The 20,029-nt window shown below is 34.8% G+C and overlaps 2 protein-coding genes across 2 annotated transcripts; both read left to right on the plus strand.

Annotated features, from left to right (window-relative positions):
* Positions 1-7,691: 7,691 nt before the first annotated feature.
* On the plus strand, positions 7,692-8,428 carry LOC141396699 (C-type lectin 37Db-like). The gene is made up of 3 exons (XM_073972331.1): positions 7,692-7,773; positions 7,839-7,912; positions 7,981-8,428. The coding sequence occupies exons 1-3, from the start codon at positions 7,713-7,715 to the stop codon at positions 8,356-8,358; spliced, it is 513 nt and encodes a 170-aa protein (XP_073828432.1). The 5' UTR covers positions 7,692-7,712; the 3' UTR covers positions 8,359-8,428.
* Positions 8,429-16,988: 8,560 nt separating this feature from the next.
* LOC141398370 (C-type lectin 37Db-like) lies at positions 16,989-17,366 on the plus strand. The gene has a single exon (XM_073975656.1). The coding sequence runs from the start codon at positions 16,989-16,991 to the stop codon at positions 17,364-17,366; it is 378 nt and encodes a 125-aa protein (XP_073831757.1).
* The last annotated feature ends 2,663 nt before the right edge of the window (positions 17,367-20,029 follow it).

The raw sequence follows: 20,029 nt of genomic DNA on the forward strand, positions 1-20,029 counted from the left end.
TCGAACTATAAGGGTACGAAAAGTACTAAACAGTAATAAATTTAGTACAATTTGGATTTGGGTGAACGGATGGAGCTAGAATCCTGAAATTTTAAATTAGGGTCACTGGTGGAGAGTAAGAAAGAAAGGTTTTTGGAAATTCGAATTATAAGTGCACGAAAAGTTCTAAATGGTACTAAATTTAGTACAATTTGGGTTTGGGTGAACGAATAGAGCTGGAATCCTGAAATTTGGAATGAAGGTCACTGATGGAGAATAATAAAGAAAGGTTTTTGGAAATTAGAATTAAAAGTATACGAAAAGTACTAAATAGTACTATAGTACAATTTGGATATGGATAAGGCCGGAATCCTGAAATTTGAAATGAGGGTCACTGATGAAGAGTAATAAAGGTGTACCAAAGGTCGAAAAGTCCTAAATGGTAGTGAGTTTAGTATGATTTGGATTTGAAGAGCTAGAATCCTGAAATTTGGAATTAAGATTACTGTTGGAATATAGAATTGAGATATGGAGGTAGCTTTGGAAAATCGTACTAATGTGCACGAAGTAGTACTAAATGGTACGAAATTCGCTATAATTTGTATTTGCGTGAACAGATTATTGTTGGAGTGTAGGATTGAGGTAGTTTTGGAAATTCGTACTTATGGAAAAGTGCTAAATGGAACTACATTGGCTATAATTTGGGTTTGGGTGAACGGATAGCGCTGAGATATGAAAGTACATTTTGGAAAATCGTGTACGAAAAGTGCTAAATGGTACAAAATTTGGTACCTTTTGGTATTTGATATATGGTATAGAATTTTGTACAATTTGTGATTTTGTAAAGGGTAGAACTGGAATTTTGAAATTCAGTATTAGATTAGGTTTTGAAAATTCTTACATATTTATACAAAAACTACTAAATAGTCCTCAAATGGGTTTCAGAGGAACTGGTAAAACTGGAAAGAAAGTAATTTTTGAAACGTTTATCTATGTGTAGGAAAAGTTGGGTAACATGTTGATACCAAAACCATTTTAAATAGTTAAGTGAAGTATCTTTTCAAAAAATGTTTTTTGTTCTGACCGCTTTGGTATCTAAATTTGAAAACGTGGTCCAATGCGGCAATTTTGTTAACTAGAAGGTATTTACCCCTGATATTAAAAAATCCTAAATTGAAATGCCTTCAAAAAATTTTCCGTTATATACGGTTGACATACCGGTGCACATTAAGTACAATTTTTTGTAAAGAAGTTTACTAACCTTTCATGCCACAAATTCCGAATTTCAGTTGGAAAATGTGCAGAAGATCTTCAAAATATCTCTTCTAATAAACGTGGATTGAAGAGGAGATTTTTTAAATTAAACTTCTATATCCTCTGAGTATTCAAGGTCCAAATTTAAAGAAAATTGGACAATATACATTTGTTCTTCTTTAAAAATACACTAAGTCGAGAGGTACCGCTATATGGGTATATACGAAAACGTGGCCAAAAATTTAACGGACCTATTCGGGTTCTGGGCGAAACCGCTAAAGCGAGAACCTTGAAATGTGAATGTGCGTGATTGTTGTTGTGAAGGGGTGAGATAAAGTTTAGTGTTTGGAAATTCGTACTGGAAGAGAATGCTGTGTTAGTGAAGGGGTAAAACCAGGAGTCAAATCTAAAATTTGCAATATGATACGTAGTTTTGGAAATTCGAAATAAAAAATATGGCAGCTGTGTAAGGATGCGATACGGCAATTTTTTTGTTTTAAATTCTGACTACCATCGAAAAAATATTGGTAATAAAAATAGGTCTTAGTATAACAGAATCTCCAGTATTCACCATTCCCGTATTAAATATTGTTTATATATATTTCGTTTCCTTTCCGCATACGAAGTAGCGGGCATTTGCTAGTATATTAATAAAAGAGTAAAATGATTGATTCACTGACTGACTGACTGATTGATTCATCAACGCCCAGACCAAACGGCTGAAGCTAGAATGTTGAAATTTTGGGTGAGGGTCAGTCTTGGTCCGAAAGTGTCAAATAAGGCTGGGTTTTTGGAAATTCGAACTAGATCGGTACGAAAAGTACTAAAAGGTACTAAATTTTGGTACCCTTTGTATTAGGCAAACGGGAAGAGCTAGAACTCTGAAATTTGGAACGAGAGTCGCTAATAGAGCGTAGGATAGATGCACCACAGGATTTTTAGAAATTCGAAATAGAAGTGTACGAAAAGTACTAAAATGTACTAAACTTGGTACTATTTTGTATTATGTGAACGGATAGAGCTGGAATCTTCAAATTTGAAATGAGAATCAATAAAGGGAAGTAGGGCTAATATAAGAGGTGGGTTTGAAAATGTGTATGAAAAGTACTAAATGGTACTAAATTTGGTACAAAATTGATTTGGATGAACGGATAGAGCTGGAATCGTAAACTTTGGAAATAAGATTACTGTTGGAGTGTACATTTGAGATATGGAGGTAGTTTTGGAAAGTCCTACATATGGTACTAAATTTGGTACAATTTTGATTTGGTTAGACGGATAAAGATGTGATCCTGGAATTTCGAATCAAGATTATTGTTGGAGTCTGGGAATGAGGTAGTTTTGGAAATTCATTCTTATGTATACGAAAAGTACTAAATATGGTACCCTTTGCATTAGGCAAACGGAAAGAGCTAAAATTGTGAAATTTGAAATCAGTGAGAGTTAGAAAGATGTACCAAAATATTTTTGAAAATTCGACCTATGAGTGTACTAAAAGATACTAAATTTAGTACCAATTGTATATATTGAACGGATATAGCTAGAATCTTGAAATTTGGTAGGTTAGGTTAGGTTAGGGGATGTGCAGCCACTAACTTGTGACTGCGTCACTCGGAGACCTTCCGGTCCATTGTGATCATCCAGTAGAAAAAAAGAACTGCAAGAAAAGAGGAGATGGAAAAAGAGAGGATAGGGGGAAGAAATAAAAAGAGGAACTTGACGGAAAAATAAAGAACGAATAAATTACAAGAAAGTTTAAGAGGGGAGGAATAGTTTATTTTTAATGGCAGGCAGAATAGTTGAATTAGTTTACGCGTTCAGGTTGGACTGTCACAGCCACTTCAGATTTTTGATGATGTTGTAGATCACAGCAGGTTCCACAGTTGAGTAGAAAGTTAGACACGGTGGAAAGTGAACACCTACTAACCTATGCCGTCTACGAGCCAGGGCTGGACAACGACACAGGATGTGCTCGATCGTCTCTAACTCCTCCTCGTCCTCACAGAGTCTGCAGTAGTCAGTAACATCCTCATCCCATTTGATGATATGGACCCTGATATAGCAGTGTCCAGTAATGACTCCCGTCGTTACTCTAACTTCAGCTTTACTCAGGTTCAACAGAGAATTCGTTCTTTTGACTGACAGAGACGGCCATATGGATCTTGCCACAATGCACCTAGGTTCATTATGCCACAATTCACTGGTTCTTTCGTCAGAGAACGTTTAAATTTTTTGAAAGAAATGACAAATGGGTGGTTTGATAGAGTCAGCGATAGCTAGATCTGTAGACTGCGATCCTCGTCTAGCTAATTCGTCTGCTCTTTCATTACCCATATAGTCGCGGTGTCCTGGTACCCAGCATAGCCGGAAGCCGTTAGTTAGCGTTTCCAAGGCTGATCTACACTTAAGGACGGCATCGGATTTGATGTTGCAGGATTTGATGGCTTTAAGAGCCGGTTCAAAGATTTATGCATCCAAACTTTTTATCAATTCCGCTGCCTTCCAAATCGCAAAGATTTCAGCCTGGAAGACACTACAGTTGCTGTCTAGCCTGTAGGTGTACTCAAGAGATAGCCTTTCACAGTAGACGCCAGCCCCGGTACCTTCCTCCATCTTGGAACCATCTGTATAAAAAGCCAGACCGTCCAGAGGGGGGTTACTGCGGTTCCAGTCGTCTCTACTAGGTATAACGATCGTCAAATCTCAGGACTGGTGATATATAGTCCCTCAGTTTTCCGCGTTGGTTCACATTTATGCCTGATTCGTTCAGGATACATCCATGCCCATAGGTACAACCGCGCCAGAGATCCTGTTCATGCAGCCGTAGGGCACTGAGAGCTGCCTGACACTTAATGCTGAGACTCAGTGGTTTTAAGTTTAGCATTGCGTTCAGAGCAGCCTGTGGTGTGCTCCTGGTGGCTCCAATCATGAGAATGGAGGCAGCTCTTTGTACCTTGTCAAGCCTACCGGATGTCGATTTTTGGCGCAATGAGTGCCACCAAACAAGAGAACCATTGGATAAGATGGGTCTAACCACGGTGTTATACAACCAGTGTATAATCGATGGGTTTAGACCCCAACTTTTCCCAATAGAATTCTTACATGAATAAAGTGCAATCAATCCTCTCTTCGCCCTTTCCTCAGCATTCCTGTTCCATCGCAATTGACAGTCCAGGATTGTGCCAAGGTATTTTGCCTTGGGCGAGAGCTGAAGCTGCACTCCATCCAGTGTTGGTGGTACAAATACGCCGAGCTTACGCTTTCTCGTGAACATTACCAGTTCTGTCTTGGTTGGGTTTACTCCAAGGCCATTGGCCTTAGCCCAGCGCGACAGCGTCGATAATGCTCCTTGCATAAGCTCCGAAATGGTTGACGGAAACTTACCGGAAATCAGTAGTACAACGTCGTCCGCATAGGCAACAACTTTTATACCTTGATTGTCCAGATCAGTCAAAATATTGTTTATAACAAGTAGCCACACTAACGGTGAGAGGCACCCCTCCTTGGGTGAAATTTGGTATGGGAGTCAAGGTTGGGGACTAGCGGTGATAATGGCTTCGGAAATTTTTACTTATGTACTAAATGGTATGAGCAGTCTAATAACCATGTGGTTGCTTGCTACATGTATGCGCATGTAAGATAAGAGTATTTTACGACCTCTCCATAAGATTGTATGGCAGATGCGTTCGTACACATATGTGCACTCTCACTTTCTCTTTTCTACACACTACACCATTTTCACATGTAATTCGAATTATTTTAATTGTAATTCGAGAATTCCATTTGTAATTCGAAGTATTTCAATTGTAATTCGAAAATTCCATTTGTAATTCGTAACATTCCAATTGTAATTCGAGAATTCCAATTGTAATTCGTAGCATTTCAATTGTAATTCGAAAATTCTATTTGTAATTCGTATTATTTCATTTGTAATTCGAATTTTTCTATTTGTAATTCGTATTATTCCATTTGTAATTCGAATTTTTCTATTTGTAATTCGAATTTTTCTATTTGTAATTCGAATTATTGTAATTGTAATTCGAATCATTTCATTTGTAATTCGAATTTTTCCATTAGTAATTCGAAATGCTTAACATAAAATAACATAAGGCGGCTCGTATTTAATATATTTATATATTCCATTTATTTGTTTTTACAAATGTACATTGTTAAAAAGGAATGACATATTTTATATTAAGAAAAATTATATAAGAAAATGAAATGGTTAAGAAAATGCATTGTTCTAATTTTTAAAATATAAATAATTTATAAATTAATTATGTATTAAGAATTTTGTATTTTTTTAAAAAAATTGTTTATAAATTCAAGTAATGTCGATTAGCAGAGGAATAATAAATTAATAATAATATAATAAAAACAAAATGACAGTTGTTAAGATATAATAAAAATAATATAATTTTATGATAAAACGTGGATTGTAAATAATAGCATTTAGGATCCCACTGGAATATCTTCTAAAGATAAAATTAGTTCATGGAATGTTGTTGAATGAACTATAGCCCTACCGCAGTCACCTACATTAACACATTGAATAGCGTTCCGAACCAGGCCTTCCATATATTGCAACCGTTGCTCTGCCAAATTTGGAGGTGATACTTGTGGAACTTGAATATTTGTTTTCACATGCGATTTTATTTTGGACCATATGTTTTCTATCGGATTTAATTGGGGTGAATACGGCCCCAATCTTAATAAGAGTGCAGGCGATTCTACAAACACCTCTTCAAATTTGCTGTGACAAGGGGCGTTATCACAAACGACTACTAAATCATATAAATCGTTTCCCAGTTCCTCCCATTTGTCGAGAACTGAGCGCATCCACTCATTCGCATCCGTAGCCCGAAATGAACCTCGTCGAATATCCATTTTTATTATGCCGCTGTTTCCAATTGCACCAATAACATGTATATTTTGCCCTCTGGATGATGGAAGGGTACTGACGGATCTTGCTCCTACTTTGGACCAACCATTTTTACGGCGGCAAAAGAGGTTAAAATTAGTCTCGTCAACGTAAATAATTTGTTTCCCCAGTCTTATATACTCGTTGAGTTTTCTTACGTATGACGCTCTTTTCTCTTTATTTTGGGTGCTGTTCATTTCCTGTGGTTGGTAATGGCACTTTTTTGTGGAATAAAATTGTCCATGCAGCATATTGGATACTGTCGAAATTGATATCATTTTTGAAAACTGGCTGTAAACACGTTCTTTTATTGCTTTAAGTGTAATCGTTGGATTTTCTTCCAACCATAATATAATAGTAGAAATTTCAACATCCGTCAGAATTCTGTGTTTAATTCCTCCCCGATTCTCAGTTTCTTCTTTGTTTTTGGAAACCCAATAAAATGCCGTTGTGTATGGTATATCCATACTTTGTGCAAGCTCTATCCAATTGTTGCCTTTATTTGCACATTCAATTATCCGTTTTCTGTCTTGCGGAGTATACGCGTTGTATTTCGTCCGTTCGACGTTTTCTAAACTTTCAATTCTTTCCCGACAGAGAGGGCAAAGTTCAGTTTGCAACTGTTCAACAAATTTTGAATGGAAAAAATGTCCACATGCCACAATTTTTTTTATTTTTCCGCGGTTCATATTACGTTGACAAATAGCACATAAATCTTTAAATTCCATATTTATTGGAAGCGTAAAAATTTCTCACAAATTTAATTGATGATTCTTTTGCAACTAATTTTTATTTTGATGTTTACAAAAGTTGGAATTTTGCTAAGCCTACTACAGTATTATAAAAAAATATAAAGTTTATAAAGTATTCGTATGTGATATTGTGCTGCTGACCATATCGTCCATATAATAAGTATAAATTTATATTAAGTACCCCACTGATTGTTCAAATCTTTTTTATTCAAATTACAAATGAAATCATTCGAATTACAAATAGAAAAATCGAATTTCAAATGGAATAATTCGAATTACAAATAGAAAAATTCGAATTACAAATGGAATAATTCGAATTACAAATGGAATAATTCGAATTACAAATAGAATTTTCGAATTACAATTGAAATGCTTCGAATTACATATGGAATTCTCGAATTACAAATGGAATAATTCGAATTACAAATGGAATTTTCGAATTACAATTGAAATGCTACGAATTACAAATGGAATTTTCGAATTACAAATGGAATTCTCGAATTACAATTAAAATAATTCGAATTACATGTGAAAATGGTGTAGTTAAGTAGGTTAAGTAATATTTTACTATTTAGTTCTTAAGAATAATTTTACTTTTAATAAACAGTCAATGTATAACATTCAACTGGGAAAGAAGTGTTTTCTTTCCACGCATCGGATCCCTATTCACACCCCTTATTCTCATCTTACCCACTTGACGAGGTTTGATTGATTGAAAGATTCAGTTGTGCCTTAGTATTCCACGAGATAAGATACAAACAAAAATGAGCTTCAATAGAACTTTAATGTTTTGCCTCTAGTGTTTCATGGCCTGCCATTTTGGGACTGGATCAAGGACACCAAAAATATCAACTACCGTATTAGAGAGTAAGACACCGCTATTTGCTCGGATCGATCAAAAAATAAGTATGATTTTCTTTTTATTGTGTCAGATTATCCCGATAACTTGGAAGTATCGCCATTTACCAGACTGGGCCAAAAACTATATCACATTGGCGAAAGCAAGGTATGTATCCTTGACATTAGAATGTTTACAGTGAAATTAGTAATTTTTATTCGCTACTTTTTACAAAGGTGAACTGGTTCAAAGCAAATTTGATTTGCCGAGGTATGGGCGGCTACTTGGCTTCTTTTGACAATCAACAAGAATTCAATGAACTTTCAGAGCACCTAAAAACAAACTATCCCACGGATAGATGGTTTTGGATATCAGGATCTGATTTGCATTCTGAAGGACAATTTTATTATTACAGAACTGGTGAACCAATGAAATATGCTGCCTGGTCATCGGCGCAACCAGACAATGGCAGTAACAAAGGTGAAGGTGAAGATTGTGTTCACTTGTGGTACAAAAATTCCACATATGAAATGAATGATTGGATTTGTAGCCAAGACGCATTCTATATCTGTGAAGCCGACAAGCCTACTACGATTTCGGTTACTGTATTTTAGAAAAAAACTATTCATGGTCTGTTTTCTAAGACTATTCGAATTCAAAGTAATATTATGCAAATGATGAAAGAATTACACACTTAAACAAAAAATAAAGAGATTTTCTAAACATAACTTTTAATATATTTTATTGTGCGCATTTGAGATATTAGACATCATTAGAATGCCTGGGGAAATTCTTTTTTTGGGCAACTATTTCAGATTATCTAAATTTTTTTAATAGTAGCGCACGCGTAACGCACAAATAACATGCGTCAAATAAAATGGTCACAGTTGGTATAATTTATAACAGCTTTGAAGTGTTATCATGCGGTTCGGCATTTGATGGTGAACTAGAACAATGGGCTGGTCCATATTTACATTAGGCAATTTTCCGAAGCCTGGGTACTTGCGCAAGCAGACATGGCAGTGCTTGGTGTGTTTGAGAGAAAAATTCTTCGAAAGATCTACGGACCAATCTGCGTTGACGGTGAATATCGACGTCGCATGAACCACGAGCTGTATCTGCTATACAACGACATCAATATTGTTAAACGTATCGAGATGCAGCGATTGCGTTGGCTAGGCCATATCAAAAGAATGAGCGATGATGAACCCACTAAAAAGGCGTATGAATACATGCCACATGGCGGTGCACGCAGAATTGGCAGGCCAAGGAATAGATGGCGCAAACAAGTGGATGATGAGATGACAAGGCGCGGTATTCCAGAGAGCAAAGCAACAAATAGAGAGGAATGGAGATCTCTTCTTAGTTCGGCCTATAGAACAAATGTTCTGTAATGGGCCAGCTAAGTAAGTAAGTAAGTAATTTTCCTTGCGGCAATAGTCAGTTTGATGGAGAGAGAGGTGAGGAATATGGTAACCATTTGCCTCTCAACACCCTCTCTCACCAACAAACTGGCAATTGCCGCAAGGAAAATTTCCTAATGTAAATATGGACTTGAATTGAAATACAATTTCATACAATTCATAATTTCAACTGCTGAATGGGACTTAACTGCCAAATGAGAATGAGAAGCAATGATGAAATTAAACTTTATCTAAATTATCAAAGCGATAAAATGGGCCCGGGAACAGCTTATTTGTATATATTGCACTCGAATTTTGAAACTGTCACGATAAAGCGGGCTACACACAGTTTTGCTCAAATAATCGGTTGCTTGATAGTGTGGCCGCTCATTTTTGCCAGTCATCACGTAACCACAAAATATTTTACCACTGAAAGCCATGGATCCAGGCTTTACTTTTGAAAAAAAAAAAATGTAATACATGGATGAGTCAACAATTATTAATGTTAAAAAGACCCGTGCCGAATATCTTAAACGCTTGTTAATACAAATGCAAATTTCCCCCAATAGTTGCTGCAATTCATTGGGTAAGGACATGTTTATATTATAGCCTTTTGCAGGGTTAACATTCTTTTTGAGGATTTATTTGAAATATAAGCAATGGAATTGACATTTGTGGGTTTGTTAAATCCGGTTATATATAAACGTACCATAAGCCCAATTTTAGTTCTATAAGAACCTTTTTAGAAACAGTTGACAACACAAAAACCTCCATGGAATCACAATGGATAAAATTACCCTTGTTAACTGAAAAGACATATTTGGAGATAATTTAAACAAATTTTGGTGTAATATTTTTTATACCCTCAGCCTTTAGGCTAAGGAGGGTATATACACTTTGATACGATGAAAATGTGCCTCATCGAAATAATGGTTTTAGACCCCAAGTATGTTTGGACGAAATGTGTTTCAGACAATTTGGAGTCGATCTAGCCATGTCCGTCCGTCTGTCTGTCTGTCTGTCTGTCCTGCTGGCTGGAGCGCACGATAACTCTCGAACCGATGAACCGATTCGGTTCAAATTTTGGCTTTCGTAATATTTTGTCCAAACTTAGTTTAAGTTCGAAGATGGGCTATATCGGTCCACTCCTTCCGGTACCTCCCCCACAAAAGTTCGAAAAAGTTCGGAAAATTTGTGCGCACGATAACTCTTTAAGGGGGTTACCGATTTGGTTCATACTTTGCTCATCGTCAAATATGTACCAGACTTAGATGAGGTTCCAGTATGGACTCAATAGGTCTACTCCTTCGGGTACCTCCCACACAAAATTTCGGATAAGTTCAATTTAGGACCTGCTCTCGAATCGCTTTGGTTTTTGTTTTAGCAACTTGTATTCACTGCCCCCCATACGACGGTACAAGTTTGAGCAGGGGCAAGTCCAAACTTCCTGAGAAAATAGCTTAAAAGTTTCACAAAACCCCTATGACACTGTGTGGGGTGGTTGGAGCGCAAGATAACTCTCCAACGGATCTGCTGATTGGGTCCAAATTTTGACCTTAGTAATATTTTGCCCAAACATAGTTTAAGTTCAAAGATAATCTATATCGGTCCACTCCCTCAGGTACCTCCCCCACAAAATTTCAAAAATGTTCGGAAAAATTATTCGTACGGTAACTTTTGAAGGGAGTGGCCGAATTGGTCCATACTTAACACATCTTTATATATCTACGAGATATAGATCAGGTCCAAATATGGACTATGTTTGTCCACTTCATCCAGTACCTCCCAAACAAATTTTCGGATAAGTTCACTTTAAGACCTGCTACCGAATCACTTTTATTTTTGTGGAAGCAGCTTGCATTCGCTGCCTCAATTATGACGGTAAAATTTTTTTCAGGGGCAAAACCACACTTCTTAAGCAGACAGCCCAAAGGGAGTAAAACCCCCCTATGGCAACGTATGTAGTGGCTGGAGATCGACTTCCATAATGGTCAATGTCGATCCATTCTTTTAAGTAATTCCCCCGCAAAACTTCTGCTCTTTAATCTAATCAACATATTTGTCGGTTCATGAGTTCAAAATTTTTAAAACCGACGTTTTATGGGAAAAAATTGTTTCAATATACACAGGCTGAGGGTATATCTCTGTCGGTCAAGCCGACAGATACTTTTTTTTTACTTGTTATATAGCATTTCCAGATCAAATGAAACCTTTCCCAAATTAAATGAAACCTTTTCCAAATTAAACGAAACCTTTTCCAAATTAAATGAAACCTTTTCCAACGGAAATGAAACCTTTTCCAATTGAAATGAAACCTTTTCCAATTGAAATGAAACCTTTTCCATTTGAAATGAAACTTTTTCCAAATTAAATGAAACCTTTCTTTTTATTATAATGGACATTAAACTGATATTGATTTTATTGTTTTAAAATAAAATAATAACATCAATTGATGTTATTATAACAAATATAGTTATAGGTATCATTGTTTTTTAATTATTTATTTTTTGTTTTTTGAGTTATTATTTCACAGTTTTTACTTCAGTCTTAACAATAAAAAACTATGTTTTCCAAACCTTAAAAATGAAATACGGAAATTGAAAAATACTTTTAAAACAGCCTCATTCGAAATAGAACGAGCTTAAAACGTAGGATCGGTATTTTCCAAAATGGATACTTCAACAAAGGGAACATTTAATATTTATAGAAGACTAGCTGAACCCGGTGCGCTTCGCTACCCCTTTAGATTGATATGCATTTGAAAATTTACGGATTTTTTGAAATCAGAAAGAAATCAAATTAAAAAATTTAAAGTAAAGTATTTATTGTAATGCTTTAGGATATACAATGTTTTTTTTGTTTTTCCTTCAGGAGCGTAAACAAACAAATCGGCCGGTCTACCAACACGTGAACATGCAACGTAGAGCTGACCATGAGAAAAGCAAGAACATCCTAAATTTAGGCCGCATACACGAAGAGTCTGCCCTTGGGATTTATTTATAGTCATTGCAAATGGCAAACGTACAGGAAACTGCAATCTTTTAAAATTGAAGGGCGTTTCTGTTGCTATTAGCAACAGCAGTACATCTGAACCTATATACTTCCCAGTAATAATCGTTGCCTCAATTAAATAGTTATGTAGTTTTTTTACTGTTAAACTTGTACCATTGCAAAGGCGAGGTGGGTCTATGTTTCTTAATAAAATAATAGGAACACCAACTTTTAGCACTAAATTATGTGGTGGAAAGCCTGGAAGTTCCAACGAATTTAGGAATTCAACTGGATAGGTAACCGCGTCGTCTTCAGTTGCCACAGTATCAATGGATTTGTACGTTTGTGCATTTCCTGAAATTCTATTGACTGAAATTCTTTCAATACAATTTACCAATTTGTTTTGTAGACCAATTTCCGCCACATATTCCAAATTTCATTAAAAGTGGGCTTACATAGCGTGTTTGGTGCATCAAATACATGAAATCGGCCGAAAAAATATATGGGAGCTATATGTAAATCTGAACCGATTTCAATATAATTTGACAATTTTTTTTGTAGATCAATTTCCGCCACATATTTAAAATTTCATTGAAATTGGACATACATAAGGTGTTTATTGCAGAAAATACATGAAATCGGCCAAAAATATATATTGGAGGTATATCCAAATCTGATCCGATTTCATAATAATTTGGCAAACTAATTTCTAGGATCAATTCGTCAAAGATTCCAAATTTCGTCAAAATTGAACATACATGGCGTGTTCGGTGTAGAAAATACATGAAATCGGCCGAAAATATATGTATATGGGAGCTATATCCCAATCTGAACCGATTTCAAAATAGTTTGGAACATTTATTTCTGCAATAAATTCCGTCACAAATTCCAAATTTCATTGGAATTCGGCATACAAAACGTATTTTATGCATCAAATGCATTAAATCGGCCGAAAATGTATATCTAAATCTGAGCCGATTTCAAATTACTTTAGCAAATTTATTTTTAGACCAAATTCCGTCACACATTCCAAATTTGAAGACTGTATCGATAATCGTTAGATATCAGCATACAAAGTCTACATTTTTTGGAGGTACCTTTCGATCCTGAGGCTATATCTCCAGATCGGGGCGGAATTTTTAAGAATTATATAGCCTGTGACACTTTCAGGCCATGTGGTAATATACTCTGAAAGTTTCAGGAAGATCGGCGGTTTTTGAGTCCATAAACTTCAAACAAACAAACGTACAAACATTTTCCTCTTTTATAGATATAGATACCGCACAAATTTCATTGAAATAAATATGGGAGCTATAGCCAAATCAACACCGATTTCAATAATTATTTCTACACCAAATTTAGTTACACATTGGACATACATAGCGTCTTTGGGGTATCAACTACATGAAATCGGCCGAAAATATATATGGGAGCTATATCCAAATCTGAACCGATTTCAATATAATTTGGCATACTCATTTCTACAACAAATTTAGTCACGCATTCCAAATTTCATTGAAATTGGACATACATAGTGGGTAGGGTGCATCAAATACATGAAATCGGCCGAAAATATATATAGGAGCTATATCCAAATCTGAACCGATTTCAATATAATTTGGCATACTCATTTCTACAACAAATTTAGTCACACATTCCAAATTTCATTGAAATTGGACATACATAGTGGGTTGGGTGCATCAAATACATGAAATCGGCCGAAAATATATATAGGAGCTATATCCAAATCTGAACCGATTTCAATATAATTTGGCATACTCATTTCTACAACAAATTTAGTCACACATTCCAAATTTCATGGAAATCGGACATATATAGCGTGTTTGGTACATCAAATACTTGATATCGGACGAAAATATATATGGGAGCTATATCCAAATCTGGACCGATTTCGATATATTTTGACACATTTATTTTTAGGCTAAAATCCATCACACATTTCAAATTTGGAGTCTGTGTCTGTAACCGTTCTATAGATATTTGCATACAAAGTTAAAATTTTTTTTGGAGGTACCTTCGATTCTGATGCTATATCTCCGGATCAGAGCGGAATTTCGAAATTTCGAAACTGCCTACATTATAAGATCGATATGTAACTCGAATGGCAGTAAATAAAATCGGGGGTTTTGTGTACCATAATATAATTTCAAGTTTAAGTATGAATGTAGACAAATTCAAACAATTTATAGAAGGTATTTTGAGGAAGATTACACCAGACTTAGAAAACCAGTTTCTGATAATGGATAATGAGCAAATACGTAAGAGGAATGACATAAGAACTTTATTAGAATTAAACAGATATCAACTTAAATTCCTGCAGCCATATTCCCAAAGTTCGAGCGATTTTGAAGCATTTTCAAAAATAAAATTCTGTGCTACCATAACATAACTGAGGCTATAGAGCGCAGCATTCAACACAAAAATCCACAAGATTGTTCGAACTGGACATTGTATTGAAAGTTTCCCAAGCAGACAACTGAAGGGCTGACTACGTAAGAAAAGTATTATGTTAACATAGTCAATTGATATATTTCTCATTTCCAGATCTATATTTAACAAAACCGTCAAGAATTTCAGTTTACGATTTTCGTTTATTGATAAAAATAAAGCTAAATTTATGAAATGCCTGTAGTGAGATTCTGTAACACATTGTAGCCCTTACCGACAAATGTCGTTAAAATTAAAATGCCCATAATTTCGGTAATTAACGATTTTTTTCGGTAAGTTAACGATTTTATTTTCAATCATAATTTTGCGACTTAGTTTTACAGATTTTTGTCGGTTTATTCACAAATACATACCCAGCAAAATGTTTGTAGCCAAAGAAGTAGTTAAATCATGAGTGCAAGTGATTCCGGACTACATCTTTTTACGTGAAAGAAGTCATTATTTTTACAAGGGCATGGTGCAGTGAGGATACTGTCTAATTTACTTCTTAAGCACACATTTTGCATTAGTTCTTTGTTGAATAATATATTTGAATAAATATACATTCCATGGAATGTATTTTGAGTTGATTTTTCGATTCATTTAAAAATTGATTCGCAAGCATGCATTTTGAGGACATGGGAGAATTTAACATCTATTAAGCGAGGATTTTTCACTGATATCAGACTTCAGGGCCATTTGAAAAAAGTATTTAAGAGTTGTGGTAACTTCTAATTAATATATATGGTCTCTTTCTCTAGTTTCGTTCAAATTACTGCCAAACTCATGTTTTTGTAGAACATTATTGTTTGAAAAAACAGTAATTTGATAATAGTTCGATAGTCTTAATGAAATTGAAACATAATGAATATAAAACAATGGAATAATTTTAAAAAGCGACTGAGTGTAAATAAAAATCAAATACTTTTATTCTAGAAAGTTAGCTTTTATTACTCAAAAACATCTTAAAACGCTTCTTGCATAGAGTCATGCAAAATAGGTGATAAACATTTAAAATTGATTGCATCCTAGCTGCACCATGCCCTTGTAAAAATCATGACTTCTTTCACGTAAAAAGACATAGTCACTTGCACTCATGATTCAACTACTTTTTGGCTACAAACAAATATCCAGTCTGACATTTCTTGCACCTATGATTATCTTTTTGGATACAAACATTTTGCTGAGTAATTAAAATACCATAAAATAAATTGTTTCCTGTTTTCTTAAGAATTTTATTTGCAAAAAGTTATTATAAATGTAAACATTGCTAAAATGTGAAAGTTTTATGAAATGGATTCAAATCGGACATTGTCAAAATGTGAAGAACGGAATGCATTTTTCATGACTCTGCGTGGACTGCTTCTAAAAAAGCTATTCAATCACTACTTCACATAGAACAACTTCAAATAAATTTTGCTGGGTACCTATATAACTGTATTTGTTTTAATTACATCAAATGATGTTACCATTTTAATTTAAAACAATAAAAATCAATATTAGTTTCAAGTTCCTTATAATAAAAAATAAAGGTTTCATTTGATTTGGAAAAAGTTTCATTTCATATGGAAAAGGTTTCATTTCAATTGGAAAAGGTTTCATTTCATCTGGAAAAGGTTTCATTTCCGTTGGAAAAGGTTTCATTTAATGTGGAAAAGGTTTCGTTCAATTTGGAAAAGGTTTCATTTAATTTGGAAAAGGTTTCATTTAATCTGGAAATGCAATCTATGAGCAGTCTAATAACCATGTGGTTGCTTGCTACATGTATACGCATGTAAGATAAGAGTATTTTACGACCTCTCCATAAGATTGTATGGCAGATGCGTTCGTACACATATGTGCACTCTCACTTTCTCTTTTCTACACACTAGTTAAGTAGGTTAAGTAATATTTTACTATTTAGTTCTTAAGAATAATTTTACTTTTAATAAACAGTCAATGTATAGCATTCAACTGGGAAAGAAGTGTTTTCTTTCCACGCATCGGATCCCTATTCACACCCCTTATTCTCATCTTACCCACTTGACGAGGTTTGATTGATTGAAAGATTCAGTTGTTCCGTAGTAATCGACGAGATAAGATACAAACAAAAATGAGCTGCAATAGAACTTTAATGTTTTGCCTCTTGGGTTTCATGGCCTGCCATTTTGGGGCTGGATCACGGACACCAAATATAACATCTACCGTATTAGAGGGTAAGACACCGCTAATTGCTCGGCTCAATCAAAAAATAAGTATGATTTTCTTTTTATTGTGTCAGATTATCCCGATAACTTGGAAGTATCGCCATTTACCAGACTGGGCCAAAAACTATATCACATTGGCGAAAGAAAGGTATGTATCCTTGACATTAGAATGTTTACAGTGAAATTAGAAATTTTTATTCGCTACTTTTTACAAAGATGAACTGGTTCAAAGCAAATGTGATTTGCCGAGGTATGGGCGGCTACTTGGCTTCTTTTGACAATCAACAAGAATTCAATGAACTTTCAGAGCACCTAAAAACAAATTATCCCACGGATAGATGGTTTTGGATATCAGGATCTGATTTGCATTCTGAAGGACAATTTTATTATTACAGAACTGGTGAACCAATGAAATATGCTGCCTGGACATCGGCGCAACCAGACAATGGCAGTAACAAAGGTGAAGGTGAAGATTGTGTTCACTTGTGGTACAAAAATTCCACATATGAAATGAATGATTGGATTTGTACCAAAGAGGCATTCTATATCTGTGAAGCCGACAAGCCTACTACGATTTTGGTTACTGTATTTTAGAAAAAAACTATTCATGGTCTGTTTTCTAAGACTATTCGAATTCAAAGTAATTTTATGCAAATGATGAAAGAATTACACACTTAAACAAAAAATAAAGAGATTTTCTAAACATAATTTTTAATATATTTTATTGTGCGCATTTGAGATATTAGACATCATTAGAATGCCTGGGGAAATTCTTTTTTTGGGCAACTATATCAGATTATCTCAACTTTTTTAATAGTAGCGCACGCGTAACGCACAAATAACATGCGTCATATACAAAATGGTCACAGTTGGTATAATTTATAACAGCTTTGAAGTGTTATCATGCGGTTCGGCATTTGATGGTGAACTATAACAATGGATTGAATTGAAATACAATTTCATACAATTCATAATTTCAACTGCTAATGGGACTTGACTGCCAAATGAGAATGAGAAGCAATGATGAAATTAAACTTTATTTAACATCTAATAGGCCGTTTACATATAACCGGGTTAACCCAGTGGGTTTGGGTTTCAAATGTCAATTCCATTAGGTATACGTCAACTAAATCCTCATAAAGAAGGTTAACCCGGCAAAAAAGCTCTAGTGTGTACGGAGTTTAAATCTAAGTTTTCAATAGTTGCTGCAATTCATTGGGTAAACCCAATTTTAGTTCTATAAGAACCTTTTTAGAAACAGTTGACAACACAAAAACCTCCATGGGTGTAATTTAAACACATTTTGGTGTAATATTTTTTTTTATATAAGGATGCAGCAGCGTCAACTCCATTTCCAGAAATTACAAATAATGCATGTGTAGAAAGAGTTCTTTCTATTATTTATTTATTTTTGATTTTTACATGTATGACAAAGCCTATAGGCCAATGACTGAAATACACTATACATAACACGGTGAATTTAACTACGCCAACTTAAGGACATAATGAACTAACAATTATGAACTCTATTAAAAGTATTAGAATAAGTACTTTATGAATGTGAAACCAATTTAATTGAATTTCAGTGTACACATTTGATTGAAGTATTATTTAGTACAAACTTTTTGTTGACGTTTTCAAATTTTTAAGTCACGTACACGTCACGTATGTAAAATAAAATGCATGAAGTGAATTTCAATAGTAAAATAACACTACTTTTAATTCTTTGTTTGTAATTATTTGTTAAAATTGTTTGGGGTTTATTGGGGAAATTCAATAAAATCTGGGGAATTTTGGGGAAAATTGTTGGAAAAGTTGGGGAAAAGAGGCTAAAAAATACTGGCAACGCTATATATAAGTTATAAACTTTGAGAAAATTAGTACAAAATATTAATACATATTTATAAGTAGTAAAAAGGGTAGAAATTCTTGAATTATAAAATCATTTGCATGAACGAATAATGTTAGTATCATGGTGCCATTATGATGTTTATTTGCGACAAAATGATTTCATAAAAAGCTATATTATAGGCTATATTAATTTTACCTGTTCCAACAAAAAACTACAGTCGGAGCACTATAAATAGTAGTGTATCGCAGTCGAATATTAACATAGTTAATTAACTCAGAATTATGTAAATTAAATGCATGAATGTGTAATATTCTGAAACGGCATTTCTATTATATGTTTTTTATACCCTCAGAATTTATGCTAACGAGGGTATATACACTTTCTTACGGACAAAATGTGCTTCATCGAAATAACGGTTTTAGACCCGAAGTATGTTGGGACGAAATGTGTTTTAGACAGTTTGGAGTCGATTTAGCAATGTCCGTCCGCCTGTCTGTCTGGCTGGCTGGTGCGCACGATAACTCTCGAACGGATGAGCCGATTTGGTCAAAAATTTGGCTTTCGTAATATTTTGTCCAAGCTTAGTTTAAGTTCGAAGATTGGTCATATCGGTCCACTCCTTCCGGTACCTCCCCCACAAAAGTTCGGGAAATTTGTTCACACGATAATTCTTGAATACATACTTTGCAATTCGTAAAATGTCTACCAGACTTAGATAAGGTTCAAATATGGACTTAATCGGTCCACCCCTTCGGGTACCTCCCCCCACAAAATTTCGTATAAGTTCAGTTTACGGCCTGCTCTCGAATCGCTTTGATTTTTGTTGTAACAACTTGTATTCTCTGTCCCACATACGATAAAGTTGCAAAAAATTCCTTTAACACCATGTGTAATGCTTGGATCGCAATATTACTCTCCAAGCTAAGTTTAGGTTCGAAGCCATATCGGTCCACTACCAAATGTAGTGGCTGTAGAGGTCGAACCGAATACTGGGTTCGACCACACTTTGGATATCGTAATATTTCTTCGAATATTAGAAAAAAATCGAATATTAGAAAAAGTTCGAAAATATTCGCTAAAATGGTACGAGCGATATCTCATAGACGTAGCAACCGATTTGGTCCAAACTTTGGATCTCTAAATATTGTCGAAACTTATTTTATCTTCAAATTTGGTCCCTATCTGTTCAATCCTTGTGATATCACCCACACAAATGTTCAACATTTTTGTGTGCTTAATGGTCTGTTCGAGGATCCTTTAGTATGTTGAAAAAAACCCTATCTATCGATATCCCCGCAAATTTTTTAGCTTTAATCTTATCCATATTTTTGTCGGCCCTTACGCCCAACATTTTAAGAACCCCCTAAATACATAAGTGTTTTTGCGAAAAAAGTACCTCAATTCA

This window comes from Musca autumnalis, unplaced genomic scaffold, assembly GCF_047663935.1.
Source record: "Musca autumnalis isolate F117 unplaced genomic scaffold, ASM4766393v1 scaffold_3, whole genome shotgun sequence".
In the NCBI taxonomy this organism is placed as follows: Eukaryota; Metazoa; Arthropoda; class Insecta; order Diptera; family Muscidae; genus Musca; species Musca autumnalis.

Coding starts and splice junctions, on each gene's coding strand:
- LOC141398370 (XM_073975656.1), top strand. CDS start 16,989: ATGAACTGGTTCAAAGCAAATGTGATTTGCCGAGGTATGGGCGGCTAC.
- LOC141396699 (XM_073972331.1), top strand. CDS start 7,713: ATGGCCTGCCATTTTGGGACTGGATCAAGGACACCAAAAATATCAACT. Junction 7,774..7,838: donor ATCAACTACCGTATTAGAGA/GTAAGACACCGC, acceptor TTATTGTGTCAG/ATTATCCCGATAACTTGGAA. Junction 7,913..7,980: donor ATCACATTGGCGAAAGCAAG/GTATGTATCCTT, acceptor CTTTTTACAAAG/GTGAACTGGTTCAAAGCAAA.